Genomic DNA, 27,985 nt, shown 5'->3' with positions numbered 1-27,985 from the left:
TAGCAGGATTCACCTTTCCAAAATTTTGCTGTTAGCAATAAAATTTATGTATACGAACTGGCAACACATTGTCTGCGAAAGTTGAAAACGAAAACTTTCCGTACTATGCGCATTTCTTGTATTCCAATGAGTGGAAATGCTGAGATTAAGCGGAATTAAGGGTATTTTAAAAAGTAATAATTTGCTATGTGTTCCATGTCCAATTTCGTTGAGTAGATTTTGTGGAATTAAAAAAGATAGTCTGCAATTTTTTAATTTTCTTATTTAACTAAGCGGTACAATATTTAGTTTCACTGAATTAATTGAGAATGTTGATGCATGTGCCAAAAATTTTCACTTGCGTCTTTGTACGATGTTATGGATGTGTACATTCTAATGTTCGAGTACGATTTGCGCCGAGCCCTACTGGTTTTCTGCACTTAGGTGGTTTAAGAACAGCATTTTATAATTACTTATTTGCACGTAAAAATGAAGGAAAATTTATATTGAGAATAGAAGATACGGATCAGGTATGTACAGAATCGTAATACTTTCTTTAAAATTAGGCATGTGAAGATGAACACAGTTTAATATTGAAAGATGCTTTTTCGATATTTTCAGATACGTGTTTTTAGGTTATAGAGTTTTAATTCCTTAATAATGCACAATACAACATTACCAACGTTAAGTAAGATAATATAACGTATATTATGTTATATATCCTAATAAAATAATTCAGAGTAGATACTCATCTATTGGTGCAACTGCATTGGCACAGTTTGGCTACTCTTTTATTGAAGATTTATAATCCAAAATCTATTTGTTGCTTACATGCATGTAAATACATATGTCTTTTTGCATTTTAATTAGTATTGAGTGCTTTCTCATCATCTACATTCCCACTGAAAAGTCATGAACTCATCACTAACTTTGGAGAACATTTAGGAAACTTCTCAGTGACACATTAAAGAAACGTTTGAAACTTGTTAGTGACTCATTGGAGAAACATTTATTTAGGTACCTTTGCATTTATTTCAGTAATGAGTTGCCTATTTATTTATTCAGAGTTGCCTATTTATTTAGACTTTTCTTTTTCCAATCAAGACATGTATGCTTATTCAGAAGTAAACAACAAAAATCAGCATTATATTTTAAAATTTTCACAGGACTAGTTTCGACGGTTTTACCGAACCACCGTCCTCAGCTGCAGAAATGCAAATGAACCAGATAGGATAGAATGTATGCTTTTCAATTTTTCTATGTTCACAGCAATCTGTTTTCGTTAAAAAGAAAAATCAGAGAATTCCATAAACTTGTCATTGATCACAATCTTTGCACCAAAATTCTGAAATGAGTTAAGAGGTACGTAATGTTTTTAAATAATGCACATTATGCAAAAGACATGCAGAAAGCTAAGTCCAAGATGGTTGTACTTGCATTATGGCAGTGAGTAATGCTGTTGTCTGTTTCAAGTAGTCATGCAGCTTTGAAATTCAAGAGTTCTGTTTGTTGTGATTGACGTGTAGATTTTTCTCCCCTTGTTATGAATCATAATGCCACTGTATATCTTCTAATGAAAAAGAAAACATTTTTTCAGAAATATAGTAGAAAGCACTAGCATGGAGTATAACTAGTATTTTGCCTACTAGTAGAGAGTGTAGGAATGTGCATTCCATGAAGATAATATGTATAATTCTCTAACTTTTTAAAGGCAAAACAGTTTGTATACCCAAAGAGCAGTGCCAGTTTACTCCGTGATGCCAAGAATTCTGCAAGTCTCTGATTTTTTTTCTTAAGAGACTGCTGTGCACCTAGACAGTTAAAACAGACTGCTGTGCACCTAGACAGACTATTGAGAAAATGCAAAATTAAATGTTTTATTATGGTTGCTGTCTTCTTTAGTTTGTTATTGTTTTATGAAGTTCTGAGTGTTTTGTTATGGATACAGTCAAAAGTCGTTAATCCGGACTCGTCGGGACTTCGGTGATTCCGGATTATCGATTTTTCTGGAGTATAGATCATCAGTTTAAATCTGGTAAGATGGCATGCAGAAATTATAAAATTAAAAATATGAAACCGTAATTTATGAAATAAAGAACAATTATAATCTAAAGGGTATCAAAATTTACAAAAATAAAGCTTAATATTTATTTGTTTACTTTATTAAACATTTCTTTCAATGTAAGTTGTTTAAGTTGCTTCGTTTTTTATGTGATAATACATTTTCTTTAATTCTATAAACAGACATAATTTCTTGTTCAGTTACAAAGTTCCGCTGTTGAAGTCCTATAATTGCTGTGTCTTCCGACTAATTTGTCAATCGAAATTTTTTCGTTTTCAATAATCTCTGTCGCTTTCTTCGCTATCGGAAGCGAATTATAATGGCGAGGAATTTGATTTAAATCATATCAAAGATGGAGTACATCGAGATGAAATACTACATTTAGTAAGGAATTATAAGCCAAATAAAATAAAAACATCTGCCCTGAAGATAAGACTTGTGCTGACAGATCAACTTCCAATTCATTGCGTGCCACGGCATTAAAGATAAAAAAAAGTTTAGATAAACAAAGGATATGCCTTTATCAATTTTTTTGCAGCAATTCCACTTTTTGTTTAATGAATTTCGAAACATACCTTCGCTTTGTAGATCCTTTACGTATTAATAAGTATATATCAGAAATTCTATTTGACATAATCAAAAGTTCAAGCTTACTTTTATAAAATTGCTCTAACGGTCAGCAAAAAATAATAAGCCAGATTCAATTCAAAGATTAAGGAACAACGCAATCTGCAACATTAACTGAAATAGATAATTAGATAATTTTAGCTGAGCTTATACCGTCCGTTAGACATTAAATGCGCACTCGTAAACGTATTTTGTGCACGCGCACAAGCATATTCGCAGCCGTAAAGGTCTTACGCGAATGCGCAAAAAGTTTGTAGCTTTGAGGTCCGGATTATGGGTGTCTGAATTAACGACTTTTGACTGTATATATTTTATGGGAACTACTCTTATATATGCCCTCACTTGGCGACAAATTTCTCGTCAAATAATTTTGCTAGAAACTCTATGGTGCTATATTACTATCTAAATGTTTTGTCTACATTTCAAACTTTAAGCCTAAAATATCTCAAAAAATGTGGTTTTTGCGCAAAATTTAAGCTAAAAATCCGAAACAAAAACAAAAGATTTAGATAGCAGAAACACAAAGTTTCTAACCAAAAATATTTGATAAGGATCCATGTACACAGCAAAATGTTTTAACTTTTAAAAAAAAGAAAACTACGAATTGCACAATATAGGCAGCGAAGGAATCTAAGAACTGTGCACACCTTGCTTTAATAAATTAACATAACAACAATAAATTTCAAAGGATACCATGTACGCAGCATTCTGTTTAAACTTTAAAAAAAAATCTATGAATTGCACAATCTAGGCATTATGCACAAATCAACAAAATAAACTAAAATAAATTACAAAAACTTCAGAAAACAACAATAACAACAGAAATTCATAGTAAAAAAAACAATGAACATAACATTCTACAAAATAAAAACAATAAAATAAAATGCACTTATCATAAAGTAACAATAAAAACTTCCTCCAAAGTTAACTTACTACATGAAAACCACGATCCAGATTTTAAACTCTGCTGGCAGCCACATACGTTAACAGCTACCATTTGACTGCAAACCCACACAAGTCTATCAGAAACACCATTCTTCGTCCGAGTTCTCATATCAGCTCCACATTTCGGACATGCCAAACTCCGTTTTAAAAGTCCTGACTCCCGCAGAAATTCCAAAAATACACTGTGATCTTTATAAACACACCCGTGAACAAAAGACTCGTTAACAACTCCAACATCGTGCCTTTTAATACTAAACTTACTTTGCACATGATCTAAAATACGTGACTGAAATCTTGCCACCACGTCTCTTATTGCAACATAGGCCATTTCAAAACATGCACGACACAAACCAACGAGCAGTTAAACCACTGCAGCAAAAGAGTTAAGTTTCAACATCAAAAGGGTTGCCATACAAACAAAATTGTCCCCAAAACCATCACACAGCATGCAATTGTGCCAAAAACCAGCACAGAACACATATCGCCACATTTGGTGATCTTATGGTGTATATAAGAGTAGAGTTGTTTTATGTAATTTTTACTGTTTCATTACTATTTATGTAATTTTACTGTTTCATAGATGTTTCTTGCATTTCTAATTTTGATTATTCTTTACTGTTTTATGTACACCATTTTTTAAGATGGTTACTGTTTTTCTCATGTCAGGTTGGCAAATAATTGGCGAATTTGCGGGAGGGATGGACGGATAACGCAAGAGTACTTGAAAATTTTATGGTGATCATTTTAAAAATAGATTCAAAGCAATTGTTCCCTTTAGTGACTTTGTGGCTGAACTCAATATTTTTTGCAGAAATTTTACTGTAGTTTCTTTCATAGCAAGTAAATCCCAGTGATTGTACATTTTAAAATTGAGTTTAGAAACCAAAAAAGATATCACTATCTGTCTATTGAAACCACTGAAACTTGGAATACAAGAAAAAAAAAAAAAAAAAAAGAAATGTCTACAGAAATAGCAGTATTCATTGTTTAAACTGAAGATTTATTATTAACATGATTGTCTAAAGAATTGTTATGTGCATGGTTGCGATATTTTGAAGCAGAATGAAATTTTGGCAGCTTCTGCTAAGGTAGTTACACTAATGCATAAGTGCTGCAGAATATACTACACACTATTCTTTTTGTATTTTCTCTACAAATGAAAGTAAAGGATTCAGATATATTAGCATAATCCCTAAAAGACAATGAAGCAGTACCTATATTGTTTCAAGGGATAACAGAAATAAAAAAAAAAATTCTTTTTACAAATGAATAGGTACTAAAACAAAGGAGATGAATCAGACAGTAAGTTATAACTGTGCCATCATATGTAGACTTATCTAACAGAATGGAGTCTAAGAAATGTAAATGAAGAATGGCTTATAAAATGAGAACACACATGAAGTACTTCAGGTACCATTTTTATCTTCTGTATTTGATTGTATTCTATCTGAAGCACATATACAGGTGCTCATATTTGTGACTGCTGTCAATAACAGTACTCACCAGGTTTCAGATACTTTATGTCACCATGTCAAGGTTCATTCTCACAAGATCAAATTCCACTCACATGCTCTATATACACTGCCTTTCAAAAGTTAAGGAACAGCATGTTTTTGTGTCTAATTTGAGAATGAAGCAACATAGAAACAAGAAATTTACAGGACATGTTCACTAAACAGTTCTAGTACATCACAATTTTTTGAGGAAAAATGGGGTGGTAATATCACAAAAATAGGCTCTAATAAGGAGTGTGTCCACCCCAAGTTGCAATACATTGGCAGCCGCAAAGTTCCATGCTGCCAAATAAGTTTTTGGTCATTGAAATGGAAAGCAATAACCAGACACAGAATTGTCCTTGTTGAAACTCATCTAGCAACCTTGGAGGAGGGCTTAAAACAGCAACCTGTCTTCCAAAGTATTCCCAAAGATGCTGTATCGGATTCAGGGCGGGCTTGAGCTGGCCATTCCATTCACTCCCTACCGTGACCGTGAGGATATTCTTCAGCAATCCGAGCTTGGTGTGGTCGCACATTGTCATCCATCTTAAGAAATCCAAGACCAATAGCAGCGGCATATGGGCAGACACATTGATAAAGAATCTTGTCTTGATATCTTAATATCTCACACTGGTCAAAGTTCCTCCATGGAACACATCCAGGTCAGTGTGGTCACTGAGAGAGATCCCATCCCAAACCATTATTCCACCAGCTCTGTAACTGTATCGTTTCACAATGTGGGATTGGTTGTATCTGATGCGTTGTTCCCTCCAGATCAGCTGACGACCTGAATCACTCTCCAATGAGAACCTGGACTCGTCTGTAAAGAGAATAGACACCCATTGTTGACTGGTCTTGAGCTAGAGAACATGTCACTTGTTCTCTATCCCAACATAAATGCACACCTCTACAGGTCAAGCAGACACATACAACTGGTCGTCTGGCATACAGACCTGTATTGTGCAGGCATCTATGCACTGTAGTAGCTGAGATTCTTGTTCCTGCTGCTACTAAATGATCTGCCACGAGTTGAGGGATTGTAATGTTACTCTTTCTTTGGGCCAAAAGAGCTAAATAAAGGTCTCCCACAGGTGTTTGTAACTCTAGGTCTGCCAAGAACATATATTCTAGACTCAGAATTCTCAGTTCCAAATTGATTCCATAACTGGTGGACCACAGTACGGGAGACATTGAGACGTCAAGCAGCATCAGCTTGTGACATCTCCATTTCCATCTGTGCAATTTATCACTTTAACAAATCGGGTGAACAACTTGTCCTGGACATTGATAGACTCTCCTGGATATTGTCCAGGAAACTGTAATAAAAACTGAAGATCAACACTCGTGAATAAAAATTACAGTTTTTTCATTTTCTCCCCAACTCCTATATAAGTATTCATTTCTATAAAATAAAAGTGTTAGCTATTGGTTTTGCATATATTTTCTTAAACTTTGTTACTGTCATGCATATGAACTGTAAATTTAAACGTTACCATTTTTGTAATGGTGAGCTTTGAAAAACATGCTGTTCCTTAACTTATGGAAGGCAGTGTAGTTAGACATAAAATTGATTTAAAAGTTGTTTTGAGAAGTTGCAATGAGAAGAGAGATGCACAGGACTCTTAAGCTGCGTTCAGACGGCGGCATAAAATATGGGAGTTCCGCTAACACCTGAAAGACGGGGGTCTAAGCTGTGGCCCATGAGTGAAGCTAAATTTGCGCATGCGTAGATGTGTCTACACCTTTTGCGCGCTGTTTTCCAGCTGGACTGATTTCTCACGCTCTCTCTGTTTGTTTTTGTTATTTTGTGTCATGGCCTTTTTCAGCTGACCACCAAGTTTTACTGGTTCAACAGAATGCTCTTTTATCTGCCCTTCTTACAAGCCAAGATGCAACGGAAGAAAGTAAAAAAAGAAAAAGAAAGAAATGTTGTAGAGATATTTTTTTGGACCAATACTTGGTTGACACATATTTCTGTGCAAAGCAGTATGGAATATTTCTGCATTGTACTGTGGTACTCTCTATTCTATAAACATGCACATGCATATTTATATATATAAAACCTTCAATTTTTATATATAATTTCTCTTAGGAGAAATACGATATTCTAAATATGCCTAATTAAAAAAAAATGTTTTGAGGATAGGCGACAGATAGCCTGTATATAATATTTTTCCATTTTGCAGGTGGGAAAGAAGTTAAGCGGAAAACACTACTTACCATACATTAATTTTTTTAAAATTTTCTATCAAAAGGAACATATTTCTGTGCTACTCCTTATTCACTGTCACTGTCGATCACTACAGTAGTTGGCTGCACTACCAGTATCAATTATCACTAGTACTAGTATCCCACAACTGATCAGCATGACCAGCAACCACAACTAGTAGAATACTATGAAACGTTCACCCAACAATGTATTTTATGCTCAATCATTAAATACATTTTGCTGTGTTGCCAGCTGTTTGTATACATCTATTTCTAATAATTTGCATGTATAAGCCGCACCCCTGAATTTCATATGCTTTTTCTGAAAAGAAAAAGGGGTTTACGTTCGAAAGACTACAGTGCATAGTAAATATTAACTTTGAGGAATTTTTGTGGATAATTCTGCAAACTGGTATGTTTACATCATATGAATAATTCAAATTAAAATTAAACTCTGTTGTGCTGTGAGATGTCATAGATGTAAGTTTCATCCACATCTGTTGTCAGAAGTAATTACTTTTAATGATTTTTCATTTGCTGACAGATTATGACAATTCTTCACTCACTGGCAGACATGCATATTAAAGCACCAAAAAGAGTTTAATTTCAACATATGCTGTCATTTCTATTTACGACCAATATCAAAAGTAATTTCACGTGGACAAATTTTAGGTACCCAAGTCTTCAAATACAACAAAATTATAAACATTCATACCATATCCAGGATTTATACCAGAGAAATAACATGAATTTAATGATCAAAATTCCATTCAAATGATAGTAGTAAAGAGTGGATAATAATAACAAATACTATTCATTAAATTAGAGTCCATGTTATGAATTATGTGTGCTATTCAGTTTCATTAAAAGTAAATTCCTTTCATGGAGAATGTAATTAAAAACAGAACAGAACATCAACAGGAGAAAAAAAAAACTGTCTAGATCTAGACTGTTGTTTTAAGGACATTTCACTATATTTTTTCCTTCTTGGAATTCATAAGAGCATTTTCTTAAAAGATTAATCTTTTATTACTTATACAAAGCTTACACCATTGAATTGACTATTGTGACTATTCATAAATAAGTGAAAATAATATTTTGGCTAATCTTTGGTATATGGTAACAGGTAGTTTGGCGACATTTTGGTAAGGCTGTAAAGGTTACTAGCTAGGACTTTAGCAGTGTACATGGATAAAGTCAAGAGTGTGCGCAATGCCATTTTTGTGCAATTCTGGGATGTTTTTTTACATGAAAATAGGTCGACGTGTACATGGATGCTGTGTATGTGCAATTCTTAAACACGCGGCAAGCAGTTTGCGATTCTGCACTTTCTCCCAATTTCGCACCTAATCATCATGATTAAGCACTTTTGTTCCATAAAAGTTATAGCATAAGCGTAATTCGGCTAGCAGAATGTTGTAAAAATTGTTGTAAAAAAAAAAAAAAAAAACATGCCTTTACTTCGTGAAAACAAAATGGCGTCCAAACAAAAACTAGCAGGTTGCTGTAGCAGGGTTGGTCGCCAAATTTTCGCCAAAAAGTTTTAAGTTACCATAATCCAAAGATTAACCAATGTTTTTTTAAGTAATATTTTTACTGTTAAAAAAAAAAAAAAAACCAGTAGATTCTTGATAAAAATTTGATGTTTTAATAAAATTAATTCATGAAGTTTGTTGGAAAGCAAATCAGCATTTGAAGCAAATTACAATACAATATTTCCAGCTTTTTCAATAAATTTATTTTTAAATACAAAAATAATTAAACAGGAAGAAAATGATAGTAATGATTTGTACAAAAATAATAAACAGAAAGGAAGTATTAATAATAATATACACAGAAAAAATAAAATTTTTGCAAGCATGCATTTTTTAAAGAATTTTCATAATAAAATGAAAAATAATGGATGGGATCAGTCATATACAGGATCATATACAGCATGCATGATCCTGAGCTTAACTTTCGCTTTACGAGTTTCATCCATATTTTTCAATTTATTGAGAAAATTCATTAAAAAATGCATGCCGTCATCATAGATTTCTTGCGAGATCAACTCACTGTTTTGTTCGGATACGATTACAATTCATTCAGATATTATGTGCTCCATATTTAAAAAAATGTTGCCTTCTATGTGACAGTGAAATCGTCTAAAGAAAGCTGCTTCGTTTTAGCTTCGCTCTGATTGGTCGACGCTTATCCCAAACTCGGTGTAAAGTTGAAAACTCTTCGTTGCTCTCTGCGTAAGCTCATAAAATAGGGAATGTCTGTAGTGAATATTTGATAGATGCCGAAGGGCAGTTTTATTTGTGTATATGATCTATTTTTCTCACTGATATTTGTGACCTCTAAACTTACCTCATTTTAAACAGTTCACTTTTATCTTTCTTGTTTTGTAATTTCTAATATATGATATTGCTTTTATTTCTTTTGCAATGAAATTTTTATTTGTATCATTTGTGCAATTCTAGAAAGAGTTTTTATGTGTATGTATAGGAAGATATTAAATCTAAGTTAGTCACCAAGTTATAAAGACTTATTTAGTCACTAAAATAAATTGTAATTATGCACAAATACAGCTATAATTAAAGGGATTATTTTTACTTTCATACATTATTTAAACTGTCCAAATTTACAAAAAATACAAGGTACAGAGTACAAATAGTGAAAGTAAAAATATCTGTATATGTGTGTTTAATAAAAATTGTTTTCAGTGGTAAAAGATGGCATAGATGTATAATTACGGGTCTTAGTGTTTTCAAGATGGTAATGATTTATCATATCCAGATGAACATTTTCTTTTAATGTCAAAATAGTGTTTTTGATGCAGATGTTATCTGTGTACCCATTCATAAGTCCGTATGTGTCTTTTTGCAACAATTAATTTTGATGGAATCAAAAGAAGCAGCAATGTACTAGCACAACAGCCAATAAGAAAAGAATGTGCATATGCTAGAATGAAGGTTTAGTTAAAACTCAGAAATGACATTTCAGTGTGAAAATTTTATAATTATTGGCTGAAGTGTTATGTACGTACTATGTCATTATATTAAAAAAAATCATGACAAAGATTAATTTTGAAATGATGCTATTTAGAGAGATTTATAGTAAGCATGTTACTGTATTTGTTACTTCTCTGTTAAAGCTACTTGTGGTTTGTTTTTATTTTGTCATGTTTACTTAGTACCATGTGTTACCAGTTATTTTGGTTTGATTTCTTTCTTGTTGATAATTATCTTAATAGCCATCGCTTTGCACAACCAATTTTTTTCTTTTTTTACTGCAGTAGATTTTTATGACTTAGGATTTCCTAAGAAATGAACAAGAGTGATTATCATGGGTTTTAATAAATAAATAAATATTCTTCGCAAAGGAATGTTAAATATAGATAACCACCTCATGAAATTAAACTCAAAAGAAAAATGACTTTGCAAGTCTTCATTTCTGATGGGAATAAAAAGGGGGTACTTATATATTCTTGCAACCACTTTAGTTGAAAGTCGCCAAATTTTCACTATGTACCAAACTCTAACAGCCATATGCATATCCATTCTTCAGGCAACTCTGCTCATAATAACTCTTCAGTTGAGCTGTGTATGTATTCTTTTTGTTTTATTTTAGCTCCAACTGTTTTTATAGATAAATTGTGATATTTTTTGCCTTAAGCACAATTTTAAAATTATGCACTTGTGCAGTTTTTCAGCAGTGAAAGAAACTGCTTGCAGTATTTTGCTGCAAAATCACTAGACGCAGCAGTGATGAGATGCAGAGATAGCAGGTGTACAAATGCTAGAGTTGTGCAGTTCTTTGTTTTTTTAAGCAAAAACAGTTCACTGTGTTCATGGGCTAAACACAGCTGGAAAAAAAAAAAAAAAAATACTGAAGAATTTTATGAAAAATTGTTTTTTTTTAATATATCACATAATCCTTATTTCATAATTAAATTTGTATTTGAAATTTAGTGCTATTTGCCAACTTTTGGTGCTTATTGGTACTATTTCCTAAATTATCGATATGTATTGATAATTTGGGGAAAAAAACTTTAATTTGCATTTAATAAGTAACTTTTTGCTTTTTCTTTGTAAAAACTTGTTTGATTTCATAAAATGTGGTTTCATTAAAATGTAATCAGTGAAAAAGGTGTCCAAACATAGACACTTTATCAGGTAAAAATTTATGATAGTGAAAAATTTATTAATATAAATTTAGTGTTAAAATTTATGACATTTTTTGAGGTAGGTATTGACTTTCAGTTTGTTAATAAATTAGCTAATTTGCACCTGACGTAAATAAAATTATACCTTGAAGTATTTTATTATTTTATCTTTAAATATCTTTTAAAAGTGTAAATTGGCATGTAACAACTTCAGAGATAGTTATTGATTATTTTTTGTATATTAGTGGTATCAAAATGATATATGTGTTCATGTTATAAATTTTTACAGTGTACTATTTTTACTTTCAGAAACGAGTAAAAGCTGGTTCAGTAGAAAATTTATACTCGATGTTGAATTGGACTGGACTGGTACCAGATGAAAGCCCTGAATGTGGAGGGCCTTTTGAGCCATATATACAGGTATGTTTACACATTAATTATTTTCATGAGAAAAATTTATTATTCTGAGAATTATAAAATAACCGTGTACTTTTGTGAGAGTAAAAATCTTCAAATTGTATTAAAAAATTTCAAGTTCCTAAAAGTAACATTGATATATACTCTGACGGAAAAAATCCTGATACGTGAAAAAAAAAAAAAAAAAAAAAGTGTAATGAAATTTCAACAATACATTTGTCTGGATAACATAGTTAATTAATTAAATTTTCAAGATTACAGGTTAATACAAATACAAAAGCCATTTCAAATGTAAAAGGCTGGTACATTAATAACCTGTATAACCTGCCAGAATTATGCAAACATGCATTGTGTCATACAGATACCGGATGTTTGTGGGATGGAGTTTCATATCAGTTGCATTTGGGCAGTCAATACAGGGCAGTTGATGATGGTTGTGGATGTTGGCATTGTCATGCAATTATGTTCACATGTACTTGATTGGAAAAAAAATCTGATGATCTAGCATGCCAAGGCAATATGTCGACACTCTTTAAAGCATGTTAAGTTATTATCCTGCTGAAAAAACACCCCTTTGAATGCTGTTAAGGAATGGCAGCAGAACAGGTTGAATGTTCAGATTGGCGTACATATTTTCAGTCAGGGTACGTGGGAAACAATGAGAGTGCTCCAGCTGTCATGCAAAATTGCTTCCTAGACCATAATTCTAGGTGTAGGCTGCAGACAGGTTGGTTGCAGGCACTCACTTGGCCTCCTTCTAAACAACACATGGCTATCACTGGCACTAAGGCAGAACCAACTTTCATCAGAAAACACAACTGATCTCCACTCTGTCCTCCAATGAGCTCTATCTTGACATCACAAACAGCAATGGTTTTGAGTCAGTGGAATGCATGCTACAGGGCATCTGGCTCAGATCTGTCCTTTAAGTTACCCATTTGTAACAGTTTGTTGTGACAGTGTGGTGTCAACTACATCTCGAATTTCTGCTGCAGGTGCAGTACAATCTGCCACAACCATTTGCTGAACACCATGATCTTCCCTCTCAGCAGTGCCACATGGCTGTCTGGAGCACGGTCTTCTTGACCCAGTACCTTCCCTTGACCACTGCTACCAAGAATCATGTGCAGCAGATCCATTCCTGCTAAGTCTTTCTGCAATATCACAGACAGAAAATTCATCTTCTCGTAGCCCTATTGCACAACTTCGTTCAAACTCTCTGAGCTGTTCATCATTGCTTCTTCATCTTCTTAAAGAGATTCCTGCCTAACATCAACTCATTATGTCAAATCTGAACAATAAATAACCTTCATGACAGGCGTGTTAAACCAGTTTGGTGCCCCTGGTGGTAAAATTTTTAGGGCCTCCTGGAAAGTATTTACTTACCTATATGTTTGAAATATCGGTTCACGATTAGTGCTGAAGTATAATAAATAATAAATATACATTATTACTTAACATCATTAATATTTTAATGAAATTATGAATAATATTTTTAATTCTAAATATTAGTATATTTATTCAAAGCTAAAATACATAAAAATTAAAATTATACAAAAATATTAAATATTCCATGGGAAAGAAAAATAAAGACATAAAACAGCTACTAAGACAGTACTGATTTCACCTTATATTTCATAAAATAATCAGAATGTTAATTAGAACCATACAACATAAAACAATATCATGGTTCATGGGGATGGCGATACTTTTATGAGGGTTTCTCAACTAAAGTTAACAGCTGAACTTAACCAGTTCATCATCCTATAAAACTGAAATATTTGCTTTCTTTGTTTCTTTTTCTTTCCTCCTCCAAAGATAAACTTTTTGCATCTGAAAATTTCTAAAGCCTTGAAACTGGCTTTAGAAATGTTTTCTCCACTCTTTCACTGGCTGACAAGACATATTTAGAAAGGCAGCCTGTGTAAGAAGTGGCAGTACTGTTCTAAAAGCGACTCGAATGAATATTCATTAGAACTAATAATAGGAGGAAAAGTAAAAGTCTATTTGCATTATGTCCCAATATTTATATCAATACATTTCAACATTACAAATAAATTTATACAACATAAAAATAGCTTTTTAAAATGGATATATCTTTAAGGGTAATATATTTTCCCATTTGATTCTATTTTATAAGTGTAGAATTGAAAATATTTGCCGTAAGCTAATTTTCTTGGACTGTGAGATATGCGAATCCATTCAAATATCCAAAATAATGTTTAATAATTGGAAATGTTAACTCTAATTATTGACTTTAACTAATTAGAAATGTTAATTTATAATTAAACTGTTGTTAACTGTGTTAATCATGGGGAAAAAATAAAATAAATAGAAAATGAAAATAAAATAAAATAAATAAATAAAAGTAAAAATATAATTATGTATAAAAAATACATATTGTATAAGCATAATAAAATTTAAAAATTCTTACATATGTATAATATATTAACTAAATAGGTTTTATTAAGATTATGACTTCTCAGAGGTTGAATTCATTGAAATACATATTATTAACAGGAAAAATGATACAAATATTTTTTCTCTTAAAAAAGTTACACACTCTTTTGTTATTTAACAGAATTAAGCTCTTATTATTAAAATCTAATTAAAAAATAAAAGGTACATCAATTGCCAGTTGGACTGCCAATTGGTTTTTTTACTAGCTTCAAAAGCACGTTTACTCGTTAAAATTGAAATTTAACTGTTATTTTCATATCAGATTGACTGGAACAATTTTACAATCAAATTGTTGGTAAAAATGTATTTAGTGCTCCTCAGCGAAAACTGACATGGACACCGAGTTTGTGCAACTCTTTGACTTGTTATTTTGGCTCTGTATAGCAGCGATTTTCGCGATAAAAAAAAAAAAAGCCAAAATAACGAGTCAAAGCCAAAATAACAAGTCAAAGAATTGCACAAACACAGTATCCATGTACACATTGTACAAACTTGCCATTACGCACTCCCTTGACTTTGCTCATGTACACAACAATCTATTTTCATTTAAAAAGGTCAAAAGAGTAGCCAATTTTACACTAGAGCCAAACAAAAAATATATAATCTCAATAACGTACATTTTAAAGAAAACAATGAAATAACATAAGAAAGGAAATTCATCTTGGCACTACACAAATGAAATATCCACTTAACCTTATTTATGAATTTCGCTGTCTTCAGTCAAACAAAATTCCTTAACAATATCCAAAAACTTCCTAAAATTATCTGAACTAGAATCTGTATACTGGCATTTCCACATAAATTCACAAAAGTAAGAGTAGAAAATATCCTCCGTAGTGCCAGTAACCTCCGACATTCGATCATATGCATTTCCTTCCTACATACAGGACACTTAGAATGGCTACTAAGTAATCTTTCATTTACACACCAGTCAATGAATGCTTTTTTTTTCCCTTTCATTCCAAATTGTACAAAAATTCAAATTAATCTTACCACTTTCAGTCATTTTATCATGTAAACCACAAAATAATCAACATACTTCCTAACCAACATCCAAAACACAAACAACTCCTTCCAAATCTTTTTCCATCACTCAAATTCACATCTATCATGCAATCAATTACGTCATAATAGCATTTCCATAGCATTTAACTACTTAGGTTACCAGAAATGAAACAACTTGGCAATAAATGAAACGACTTAGTGATAATCCAAGGAGCACCCTTAAATATACTCTAACCAAATTGTTTTTACTCTGTATATGCCACATATATTCTAAATTTTCTTTTTTCCCAAAAGTGTTACAAAACGACCCTCAGAAATGATTAATTAGGCTCTTATGAGATAGAACAAAACAAGGAAAGGAGTACATATTGAGCTTATTAAAATGCACAGTTACATTAGGGTAAAATTTTATTGACAGGTATACCCCTTGGCAAAAATTGGTGGTATATGGATACCAAGTTTGTGCAATTCTTTGACTTGTTATTTTGGCTTGTGTAGGGGCGATTTTTGCGTTAAAAATCGGCGCTACACAAAGCCAAAATAACAAGACAAAAGAATTGCAGAAACTCGGTATACATGTACACATCAGCCTATTTTCACTTGAAAAAACATCAGAGAATTGCACAAACTAGGGATTGTGCATTCCCTTCCCTTACTCCCATGTACACAACTATATTCACTTAAAAAGTCAAAGGAGCAGCCAACAAAAATATATATAATCTCAATAAACTACATTTTAAATCAAACAATGAAATAACATAAAAAAGGAAATTCATCTTTGCACTACACAAAGGAAATATCCTCTTACCTTATTTACGAATTAACATGTCTTCAGTCAAACAAAATTCCTTAACAGCATCCTAAAACTTCCTAAAATTATCTGTACTAGAATCTGTATACTGGTATCACCACATAAATTCACAAAATAAGAGTAAAAAATATCCTCTGCAATGCCATTGTCATCCGACGTTCAACCATACGCATTTCCTTCCTATAAACAGGACACTTAATAATGGCTAGTGAGTAAGCCTTCATTTACACACCAGTCAAATAATGCTCTTTTCCTCTTTCTTTCCAAATCATACATAAACTTCAAATTAATCTTACCACATTCAGCCATTTTACCATCTAAACCACAATACAAGCAATATACTTCCTAACCAACATACACCACAAGCCTTTACGAATTTATTGCAATCATGCAACTGATTATGTCATAATAGGGTTTCCATAACATTCAACTACTCAGGCTACTGTAAATGAAACACCAACTTGGCAATAAATGAAACAACAACTTCACGATAATACAAGGGGTACTCTGCTGTAACCCACGTTAGTATTTTTTAATACTCTAAGTGTTAAAGGAATATCATCATTATAATTTAATAAGATTAAAATTATTACTTATTAACTAATTTATGAGTTGCAGATTTGCATCAAATTGTTAATGTGTAACCACTAATGCTATAAAAATTGTTAAAATTTGATACTTTATTTATTATTACTGAATATATAATTAGTCAAAAATACAAAAGTTTTGGAAATTTACATGCTTATTTATTTCTTTTAAGTAATATTAAAAGTAAATCATGTTATCTTAAAATTTACACACACACAAAACTTCTGCTCATCACTAAAAAGTAAATATGTTCATTAAAAATAATTTCCTCTCATAATAATTCATATTTCTTACAACAAGAAATACTGAAATAGGTGTTTTAAATCTGTTAGGAGCAAACTGCAGAAACCTTTTAAAATTTTATTTATTTTGAACAATGAGGTAACTAGAGTTTTTTAAATAACATTGGGTACTTCATTTAACAATTAACTATTAAAAAAAAATCTCAAAACCAAATGTAATTTTATTATTTATTTGCATGCAGTTTATTTTTAAATCTTATTAATCCATTGCAGTCTTAAATAAATTCAATTCTTATTTTAGTGAAAGGATTGCAGAAAAAATTCTGTGATCAAAAGCTACTGCTAATGAAAAAAAGCTTGAGAAGTCCTTTATTAGAGGTTATGCAAATATGTAAAATAAAGGGAAGTTCTGCCAGTAGCTGTGTGAATAAGACTGTAGAGCACTGCTGATCTATGCAGTCTCAAATCCGAATGAATAGACTATAGATGCTTAAATGTTTTCATGATTTTCTCATGCAATATGAAATCAAACCAGTTTCCCTTAGACAGTGTTCCATGAAAGTATTGGTTTCTTTGGGAGGCTAGTCATAGTGAACTGTTTCTCATAATCAATTAATCCAGTCTTATTAAGTAAAGACACATATTTTCCTCTTTACTTAAATTTATATTGAAATAATAAATATAGTATTCAGATTTTTATTATTGTTAAAGCTAAAAAAATTAATGAATGTGTAAGAAAACTTTCAACATTTAAAAACATTTTGTGTGTAAATTTGAGAAATACAAGAAAATAAAGAGTATGAAAAGTAAATATGAATTATAAATTGTAATGTGTTCTGAATTAATTAACTGTTTTAAATAATGAAGTAAAAGTGTTAATAAAATAACATTCTGTAAACATATCGAATTAAAAGTTTCTAATTTATGCTAATTTATAATTTATATTTTTTTAATTTATTCTAAAATAACATTTAAAAATATATTGTTTTCATTAATTGCAGTTTTATATGATTGAATTTAGGTATTTCTTATAGTTTTACAAATTTATTACTGATTCTGTTTAAAATTATGTTCTTTACTTTCAGTCTCAGAGATTATTACATTATAAAGAGAAAGCAGATTACCTTCTAGAAGTAGGTATTGCATATTCTTAAAATTAAAGCTCTTTGCAAATTAAGTTATCTATGTTGTAACTGTGTTCTGAATTCTTTTTTTATAGTATATTTTGACAGAGATGTAACTTCTTTGAGATAAACCTCTCTTTATTTAGTAATATGTTTATTAATGAAATGATGCTGTAGAAGAGTAGTGTGTGAAAGAAACTAGCATGGAAGATTATAAACTAGTTTACTAAAATTATAAACTGCTGTATCTGACATATATATAAAAGTAAAAATTCTTTCTGTAGAGTAACAAATATTGTACATACATTATTTTACCATTTGAACATCAGGCCCACCAGCGGCCGAGCGGTAAAGTCGCTGAACTCTGGTAGTTCGGTCCGAGGTTCGAATCCCGTGAACGGGCTGGCTGCATGGGCGTTTTCTTGGTTTTCCTCATGTGTAACATGTATACGAGCCAGTTTCCCTTAGAAAGTCCTCCACGAAGGCATCCCTACCCTTAGGCAGATAGCCCTAGTGTGCTTTGCCGTAATCTCAATAAACCAAACTAAACGATTTAAATATCAAAGCCATTTAGATCCAGTTATGATAGCTTTATTGCCTTCATTTATATAATAATGATTTACTGTTCGTTTTCCTAACATATAATAATGCTATAAGAATGATTTTAAAAATTTAATAATCATTAAAGATTATAATAGACAGCAAAATAAATTGGAACAAAACTCATAAGTTTTCAAGCAGTAATCTTTCTGGAAGTGCTTTCTATAAGACTTAATAATTAAGGCATGGAAGTTTTACATAAATTTGTAGATATTGTATAAAGATATTTCACTGCAAATAAATTTAAGTGGTAGTAACAATGATGAATAATTGAATACTTTTTAAGTACTTTTTTTTTTTGTATTTTATAAAAGTTTAATTGTTTTCTTTGGTAGAATAGCATGCATTGCCATTAGCCTATTTTTCATCTTTGTCTCTTTTGTCATTAGCCCATTTTGACCACTAAAATTTTTCTACTTAAAAAAAAAAAAAATAAATAAATAATGCAAGAAATACATGTCTTAATCTCATTGCTCCCAGCATGTCATATGTGATTTCCTTCAGTTTTCCTTCATGGGCTTTTTTTAGCAAATATGATGTGGGAGCAAAGTATCACTGATTCTATTATATCTCATAAAGTTAATGATGTGATGGAACCAGTGATAAATGTCTGAAATGTAATATTTTATTTGAAATACACATAAATGGTGTCAGAATGCTATGAGATTTAATTGAACGGATTGTTAACTTTGTTGTTCTGAATGTCATTTACTATTTTATTCTATGAATCTAAAACACATGATACGTACTATGTGAGTTCAGAGCTTGGACATGTCTCTCACAGTGCAAGAGATTTAAATTTTTGTATGCACGTATGGCAGTAATGGATACTCTTCTGTTATTAGAACTGGATTCGAAAATGTATGTATGTATAATTGTGTACATGTATGCATGAAGTATGGATGTATGGATGTGTATAACACACAGACATATACACAGATGCATACATTTCTGAATAATTTTAATTTTGCTAAATATTACTTTAACATTAGCTGATAAGAAGTTTTCTTTTTCTTATTTAAAAAAAAAAAGGAGTAAAATAAAAGAGTAAGAAAATATAATTTAAATAAAATTTATAAATTTATTATTGCAGACTTTTGCAAAATTGAGAACACACAGACATATATACACACGTGCATACATTTCTGAATGCGGTCCTGATAACAGAAGAGTTACGTAGAATATAATAGGCATTATTATTGAAATTTTTGAGTGGCATTTGTTGTTCTATAATGAAAAAGATCCAAAACTTTAGTGTCACAAAGTTTGTAATAATAAATTTATAAATTTTATTTAAATTATATTTTCTTACCCTTTTATTTAACTGCTTTTCTTAATGACGGAAAGAAAGCTTCTTATCATCTAAAGTAATACAGTACAAAGTCCAAAATCTGGACTCGAGACTTTGGCGATTCCGGATTTCGAATTTTTCTGGATATTAGATCATCAGTTTAAATCTACTAAGATGTCATTTAGAAATTGTAAAATTAAAAATATGAAATCGTGATTTATGAAATAACTTAAGTATTTATGATCTAAAGGGTATCAAAATTTACAATAAAAAGCTTTACTTGTTTACCTTGTTAAACATTTCTTTCCATGTAAGTTATGAAAGTTGCTTTGTTTTTTTGTACTAATACTTTCTCTTTAATTCTGTAGACAGACATAAACTCTTGTTTAGTTACATAGTTGAAGTCCTGGAACTGCTATTTCGAGAATTCCGACTAACTTGTCAATTGAAATTTTCTCGTTTTGAGTAACTTCTCAGCCACTTTCTTCACCATTGGTAGTGGTATTTTCTAGATTTAGAACCATACTACAGACTTTGCCATTCATTAATTGATTGATGATTGAGAAGCATTGTCATCACAATGAAAAACTTCATTTATTACCGCTTCTCCACATTTCTTTACAAAATCCGTTAATTGGAAAATTCACCTTTGTTTTGCGATATCCGAAAACCTTTAAAATTAATGGCTATCATCATCAAATTTAGCTATCCTTCACTATACATATTTGGCTATGCATCATGGAGTTTGGCGACTAATGACAAGTTGTTCCGATAAATTTTATCTTGTTTCTATAGTGCAATGAGACAATTAAGCCTGAATTGTATTAGTTTAGTTATTTATTATATTTATGTCTATTTCTTGCACAAGCTTAAGGCTCATCAGAGTTCTGAATAAATAAATTCCCAGGGCCAGCACTAGATATCTTACCGCCTGATGCAGTCTCTGTGGGTCCTAAATTCTGGGACTCAATGCAGCCATATGAGCCCTGGCGCTGGTTCTGGGTTTATGTGAATAACAAATCAGTTATTCTTAATTCAAATAGCCCTAAATGTAATCTCTGGGTCTATGAGTATCATCAACCAAATCTATTTTTTTAGCATATGGAAAGGAATTTTTGGTAAATTTTTCCTCGTCAACATTTTTTAGCGCATTTAACTTAAATCTGTAATCATCACTAAGCATAATGTCAACATAAAAGGTTACTGCACTCCTTTATTATTCAATAACCAACATAAAAAATTGTTTAGAGTGATTACTCAATTTGTCATGTTTTGATAAACATGCGGTGATGAAAGGAAAGTATAATAAATAATGATTTACCAGGTTGGCGTCAGATCAACGATGTATCTGTGTGGAATGTTTCGGTTTGGGATGTGTGCTAAGCAGATATGCAGCAACAGAGCCAGATTACTAATTTATGACAGATTTATGCTAAAATGATTGTTTCTGCAATAACAAGGTATTTTATTTAGTGTCAAAGTGAAATAAGAATCGGGACTCTCCAGATGTTTTATTATTTGTGAAGGGGGGAATCAAATGCGCATGGGTAAAGCCTGCGAGAAAATGTTGGTGGTGGTTTTGAGGTCCGGATTTTAGATCATTCCAGATAATGGATGTCCAGATTTCGGACTTTGTACAATATTTAGCAAAATTGAGAATTAATAATTCTATTTTAGATGTATTAAGTACTTTGAAGTGGTTTAGTTTGTTATATTTTTTTTTACTTTCTTTTCCTTTCTGTAGTCTGGGGCTGCTTATAGATGCTTTTGTTCAGAAGTAAGACTGGAAATTTTAAAAAAAGAAGCTATGCGAAATCGTGTAAATTATGGATATGACAATAAATGTAGGCATTTAACAACTGCTGAAGTTCATAATTTATTACAAGAGAGCAGACCATACACTATTCGATTCAAGGTAAGAATGTAAAAGGTACATGTTTGCATGTAGAAAATAATGTAAAATTGAATTCTGAGTAAGCTGTGGGCTGAATTATTTATTGATATGTAGCCAAATGTTCTATATAGACCGTTCTTTCATATTTTAATTGCTTTATGTATTTTTGCCTAGAACTTTATCTTTGAGTCATATTTGAAACTTATCTTTACAAGTTGTTAATATTTTTTAACTGTTAATAAATTATTGCCAGTTTTAAAAGTAGTTTAAATTATTTTATACTAAAGACAAAAATCAAGCATTGATATATTTCTTCTGAATTTTAAAACTGTCATATGTTTGTTAAAAGAAAAGGTACTTTCTGACTTTGTACTCTCCTCCCAAAAAGTTTTCCAACCGTTCATATGTAATTTTTTGCTAAGCTGTGAAAGGCAGCAGCCATTTTCAAAAATGGTGTCACACTAAGAATTATGTAAAATAGCAACCAATTAACAAAATTAAAAATGCAAGAAACATCTGAAATAAAACACTTTTTTTTTCTTGTGCTTTTTTCCCCAGTCACACAGCAATTGGTATATCTGAAGAAATGCAATGCTTTCTTTTACATCAACTGGTAAACTTCACAGCCCTAATGCAATGCTTACAAGGAAAAAAGAAAGCATTCTACACAACAAACTATTTGACAGTATTAGAAAAGGTGGAAATCAATGCTTATGTGCATACTGTAATATCTTGTTATTTAATAAATAAATATAATTATTGTTGAAGGGGCAACGCCATATTTGTATTAAACCATTACTCAGTAACGTGAGATATTGTTTTAAAAAGATTAGTATTCTCAAGATTGCTGAGTAACATACCAGTTTGGTGCTGGTCTCCTAATCCCAGAAATTTACTGAATTTTTTAGAACAAGTTTGTTAATACCAATTGCCAAGTTTGTTTATTTCAAGGAGAAATGGATGTAAGAAGTCTGTTGTTTTAAAGCCAGATTTGAAGCGGATCGTTCAAAGGTTATCTTCTGTGTTTCTGTAACTTGCGTCCGAGCAAAAACTGTCAAAAATAGGATATTGCTGATCTCTGAAGATAAGATTAACTTTTGGTTTTCTTAAAAGAGATTTTATTGAATTTTAATACTTTGTTTCAGAATGATAGTTTATCGTGTAAGATTTTGTTTAAAATAACTGACACTAAAAATATTCAGCTTAAATTTATAATTGATATTTGTGGTAAAGAAGTATTTTAAAATTATTATTTATGCTTTACTTTTATTTGTATTGAAATTTTATGTTGATAATTGATATGTGTAAGCCATCCCGGCGTTTATAAAAAAAAGAAGTGCTAGCTGAGTTTTGAATTTGTTGCCAAGCAGGCACGTGAAAAATAAGTAATAACGTCAAACTGACATAACGAAAATCGTCAAACTGACGTATGTAATTGCCTAACTGACAAAGGTGTTTATATAGTTATAGCTAACGAGGCTTGTGAATAGTGAGTTAAAACGTCACCCGATATAGTATTATAGTATTTTGTGCCAACCTGGCAAAGTTGTTTAAATGATTCTCTCCAATTGGTTAGTGTGAATTTCGTATTTGAGAAATTAAGTCTCGCCAGAAATTATACATTTTTAGTACAAGTACGATCTTTTAGATTCAATTTCAAAAGGAAGCCTAATAAAGGTAACTTGTGTCAACATGTCATTCTTAGCTAGGAGTAAAAAACAGGATTTAAAAGTACTAGCAGAAGAGTTAGGTTTAACCGTGAAACCTGAATTGAAGATTGCTCAGTTGCATAAACTGATTACTGAAAGTCCAGATTATGATGAGGAGTTTACTCGATAACTACTGGCTGCAATTAGAGAAGAAAGGGAACGAAAAGAAGAATGCGAAAGAGAAGAAAGAGAAAGAGAAAAGGAACGCAAAAGAGAAGAAAGAGAAAGAAGAGAAGAACGCGAAAGCAGAAAGAAAAGAAGAGCTTGAAAGAAAAGAGCGAATTAGAGCCTTTGAGCTACAGAAACTTCAGCTGGAAGCAATCGCTGCAACAGCACAGCCGGTAGAAACTACACAGTTACCTGAGCAGTCTTTAAAAATCAGAATTCACGATGTCATGCCGCGTTTCAACCCTAAAGAATATGAAATAAGTTCATTTCTGGTGTTATTTGAGCGTCAAGCTAAAATAATGAATATACCTGCTGAAAATCAAATGGCTAAACTTATTTCATTGCTGCCTCCTGACATTGTTCAGCTTATTGCTAGAGAACCAGAAGAAGACGCGAAAAAGTATGAATATGTTAAAACTTTACTGTTACAACGATTTAAATTGACTGCGGAAAAATTTCGACAACTATTTAATAAACACCAAAAATCTACTGAAAGTACTTGGTATGATTTCTACTATTAATTAAAACATTATTTAGGAGGATGGCTTAACGGATTAAACATTAAAACTTTTGAACAGCTGAAAGATCTCATGCTAGTTGATCAAATAAAAACGCGTACTTCTCCTGATTTCAAAGAACATTTTATGGATCAATGGACAACCATCATTTCACCTACTGAAATGGTTAAGAAAATTGAAGATTTTGAAGATGTGAGAAAAACAATAAAACCAAAATTTTCTGTCAATCAGACTGAGAAAATTAACAAAGGATCATTTAAATTGCGTTATGATAATTTTGTGAAAAGAATAGAGCATCCGCCTCATTTTAAGCATTCTGATAAATTGGATGATTCAAAATACAAGAAAGATCATCAGCAAAGGAAACAGTTCCAAAACAAAAACCAAGAAAATTTTTATATGACATAATATATCGACCACGTTGTTTCGAGTGTGTATCATACGAACATTTTAAGCCTCAGTGTCCTCGCTTAAACCAAATGAAAAGGTAAATTGCGTATCTTCGAATGATGATTTGTTAGAGACATATACAATTAACGGTTTAGTGAATGGATATGAAATGCCTATTCTTCGCGACACAGGAGCCACTGTTGATGTTACTTCTCAGAAATACATAGATAACACAAAAATGACTGGAGAACATGTCTGGGTACAATATCTTTTAAATGACCATTTAGTGTGTCTACCGTTAGCGGAAGTTGAAATTAATTGCGAACTTGGTCATATAAAGACAAAGGCAGCTGTTGTTACAAATGATCCAGGCAGATATGTATTGGGTAACAAAACTGCCCAATTCTTCAAAAATAAATAAATCATTCTTAAATTTAGAAAAAATAAATGCAGTTTTGACACAATCTCAAGTAAAAAGACCTTGTGAAGAAGATCGAAATAGAGAAACCGAAATAGAGAAACTAGAAGAACTGACGTTTATTGAAACTGAAGAAGATATTTTACCACAAGCTGATGAGGAAGACAAGGAAATTAAGAAAGTGATTAATGTTAATTCAAAGGAATTAATTGAATCTCAGCATCAAAGCAGAGATCTAGCGTCATTGCTTAACGAAACTAAAAATGAAAATTCCAGCAAGACAAATGATTTCAAAGTAAAAGAAAACGGATTGTTGGTGAAAAGGAAAATAGATAAAAATGGAAATGAAAGGGAATTAATTGTTATTGCTGAAAAATATAGGGATCAAATAAAGTCATTATGTCATGATAGTACATCTGGACATTTAGCCGTTGTCAAAACTAAAGATAGATTAACAAGATACTTTTACTGGCCTAATTGCTATAAAGAAATAGAAGAGTATGTTAAAACTTGCGATCCATGTCAAAGACTGGGAAAATCTAATGATAAAGCCAAAGACCTTTGACTTTAGTACCAATTATTGCAGAAGTATTTTCAAAAATTAACTTTTACGCATGCGGCCCTTTACCAATAACACCAAATGGCAATAGATACTTAATTACAGCTATTTGTGTAGCTTCAAACTATCTGGATGCTGTACCTGTTCCTAATATTGGCACAACATCAGTAATTGAAGCCATGTTACAAATATTTAGTAGAATAGGTTTCCCGAAAGAAATACATACTGATCAAGGTACCTTATGAGCAAACTAGCCATTGAATTTGTAGAAAAATTTGGAATAAAAGTAACTAGAAGCTCAGTACACCATTCGCAGAGCAACCCTGTTGAAAGATTTCACCGAACAATCAAACGAATTTTAAAAGTTTTATGTATCAAAGCAGCCCCTGAGTGCGAGAAGCAAGTTCCCGCAGCTCTATTTGCTTTAAGAACAATAACGCATGAGAGTACGGGATTTACACCTGCAGAATTAGTATATGGTCGAAATCTTAGAACACCTGTAACATTATTATATGAACAATGGATGAATCCTGAAGACGAAGGAAATAATGTTGTTGAACATGTTTTTCAATTAATAAATTGGTTAAAAAGATGCAAAGAGCTGGCTACAGATAAAATGCTGGAAATGCAAACCAAAAGAAAAGTGTGGTACGATCGTAAAGCTATCAAAAGAGAATTCTCTGAAGGAGATTTAGTATTAGTTGTATCAACGAATAAACCAAACAGACTAGCAGTTCAATGGAAAGGTCCTGGGATGGTTGAGAAGAAATGATTCGAAACTAATTATGTTGTGAGTTTCGAAAAAAAAAATGACTACCATTTTAACATGCTAAAACCTTATCATAGTCGAGCAGAATCGGTTAACCTTATGATTACAGAAGATCAATCTGAAATTGATGATATGGAGGAAAATTTCCCAACAATTGACTCTGAACCAACATTGTTCGATTTTGAGGACATTAAAGAAAACAGCTCCTTAAGTGATAAGCTAAATGAACAACAGATTCAAGAATTGCATGATATGCTGCTGAAGTTTTCAAAAATCTTTTCCAATAAACCTGGAAAAACTCATTTAATAACGCATGATATTTAATTGACAGAAAACACCCAATCCAATGTAAACCATGCAGAATGTCTCCTAGACAAATGGATATATTAGAAACAGAAATCGATAAAATGCTTCAGCATAAGATAATTGAAATAGGAGATTCAGATTACACTTCTCCTATGATTTTAGTAGAAGTAGCAGGGAGGGATCCAAGACCTTGTATTGACTATAGAAAATTGAATAAATTGACTAAAACACAAATCTTCCCCTTGCCTAACATCGAACAACAAGTAGAAATGGTAGCAGGCGCAAAATATATAACTCTTTTGGATTTAACAAAGGGATACTGGCAAATACCTTTAACACCTAATGCTCAAAGATTAGCCACTTTTGTTACAAGTTATAAATTAAAGTTTACTTCTTTTTTTTTTTTTTTCAAAACAACAATATCCCTTTCATTAATTCCCTTTCATTTCCATTTTTATCTATTTTCCTTTTCACCAACAATCCGTTTTCTTTTACTTTGAAATCATTTGTCTTGCTGGAATTTTCATTTTTAGTTTCGTTAAGCAATGACGCTAGATCTCTGCTTTGATGCTGAGATTCAATTAATTCCTTTGAATTAACATTAATCACTTTCTTAGATGTTCAGGTGACTTAGATGTTCTTCCCAGATGTTTTGAAAGATTGCCATGTCATCTAAATATGGAACAGCAAAGTTTTCACAACCGTGAAGGATTTCGGCCATCATTTTACTAAATGAAAATGGTGCATTTTTAAGTCTGAAAGGCATCCGTAGAGGTCTAAATGTGCCAAAACTTGTAACAAAAGTGGCTAATCTTTGAGCATTATGTGTTAAAGGTATTTGCCAGTATCCCTTTGTTAAATCCAGAAGAGTTATATATTTTGCGCCTGCTACCGTTTCTACTCGTTCGATGTTAGGCTAGGGGAAGAATTGTGTTTTAGTCAATTTATTCAATTTTCTATAGTCGATACAAGGTCTTGGATCTCTCCCTGCTACTTCTACTAAAATCATAGGAGAAGTGTAATCTGAATCTCCTATTTCAATTATTTTATGCTGAAGCATTTTATCGATTTCTGTTTTTAATATATCCGTTTGTCTAAGTGACATTCTGTATGGTTTACAGTGGATTGGGGTGTTTTCTGTCAATTAAATATCATGCGTTATTAAATGAGTTTTTCCAGGTTTATTAGAAAAGATTTTTGAAAACTTCAGTAGCATATCATGCAATTCTTGAATCTGTTGTTCATTTAG

The 27,985-nt window shown here is 31.7% G+C and overlaps 1 protein-coding gene across 1 annotated transcript in view; it reads left to right on the top strand.

The window, feature by feature from the left end:
• The first annotated feature begins 6 nt into the window (after positions 1-6).
• Positions 7-27,985, top strand: part of GluRS-m (putative glutamate--tRNA ligase, mitochondrial) — a 76,805-nt gene continuing 48,826 nt past the window's right edge. Inside the window, exons 1-4 of the mRNA XM_035369840.2 lie at positions 7-509; positions 11,777-11,887; positions 18,076-18,123; positions 21,750-21,920. Of these exons, the coding sequence (XP_035225731.2) occupies positions 309-509; positions 11,777-11,887; positions 18,076-18,123; positions 21,750-21,920 (531 nt within the window). The 5' untranslated portion in view covers positions 7-308. The remainder of the gene's footprint in view (positions 510-11,776; positions 11,888-18,075; positions 18,124-21,749; positions 21,921-27,985) is intronic.

This window comes from Stegodyphus dumicola, chromosome 9, assembly GCF_044657685.1.
Source record: "Stegodyphus dumicola isolate Sdum_Otavi_A_Nest chromosome 9, ASM4465768v1".
Taxonomy (NCBI): domain Eukaryota; kingdom Metazoa; phylum Arthropoda; class Arachnida; order Araneae; family Eresidae; genus Stegodyphus; species Stegodyphus dumicola.
This window is presented reverse-complemented; position numbering and strand designations above follow the sequence as displayed.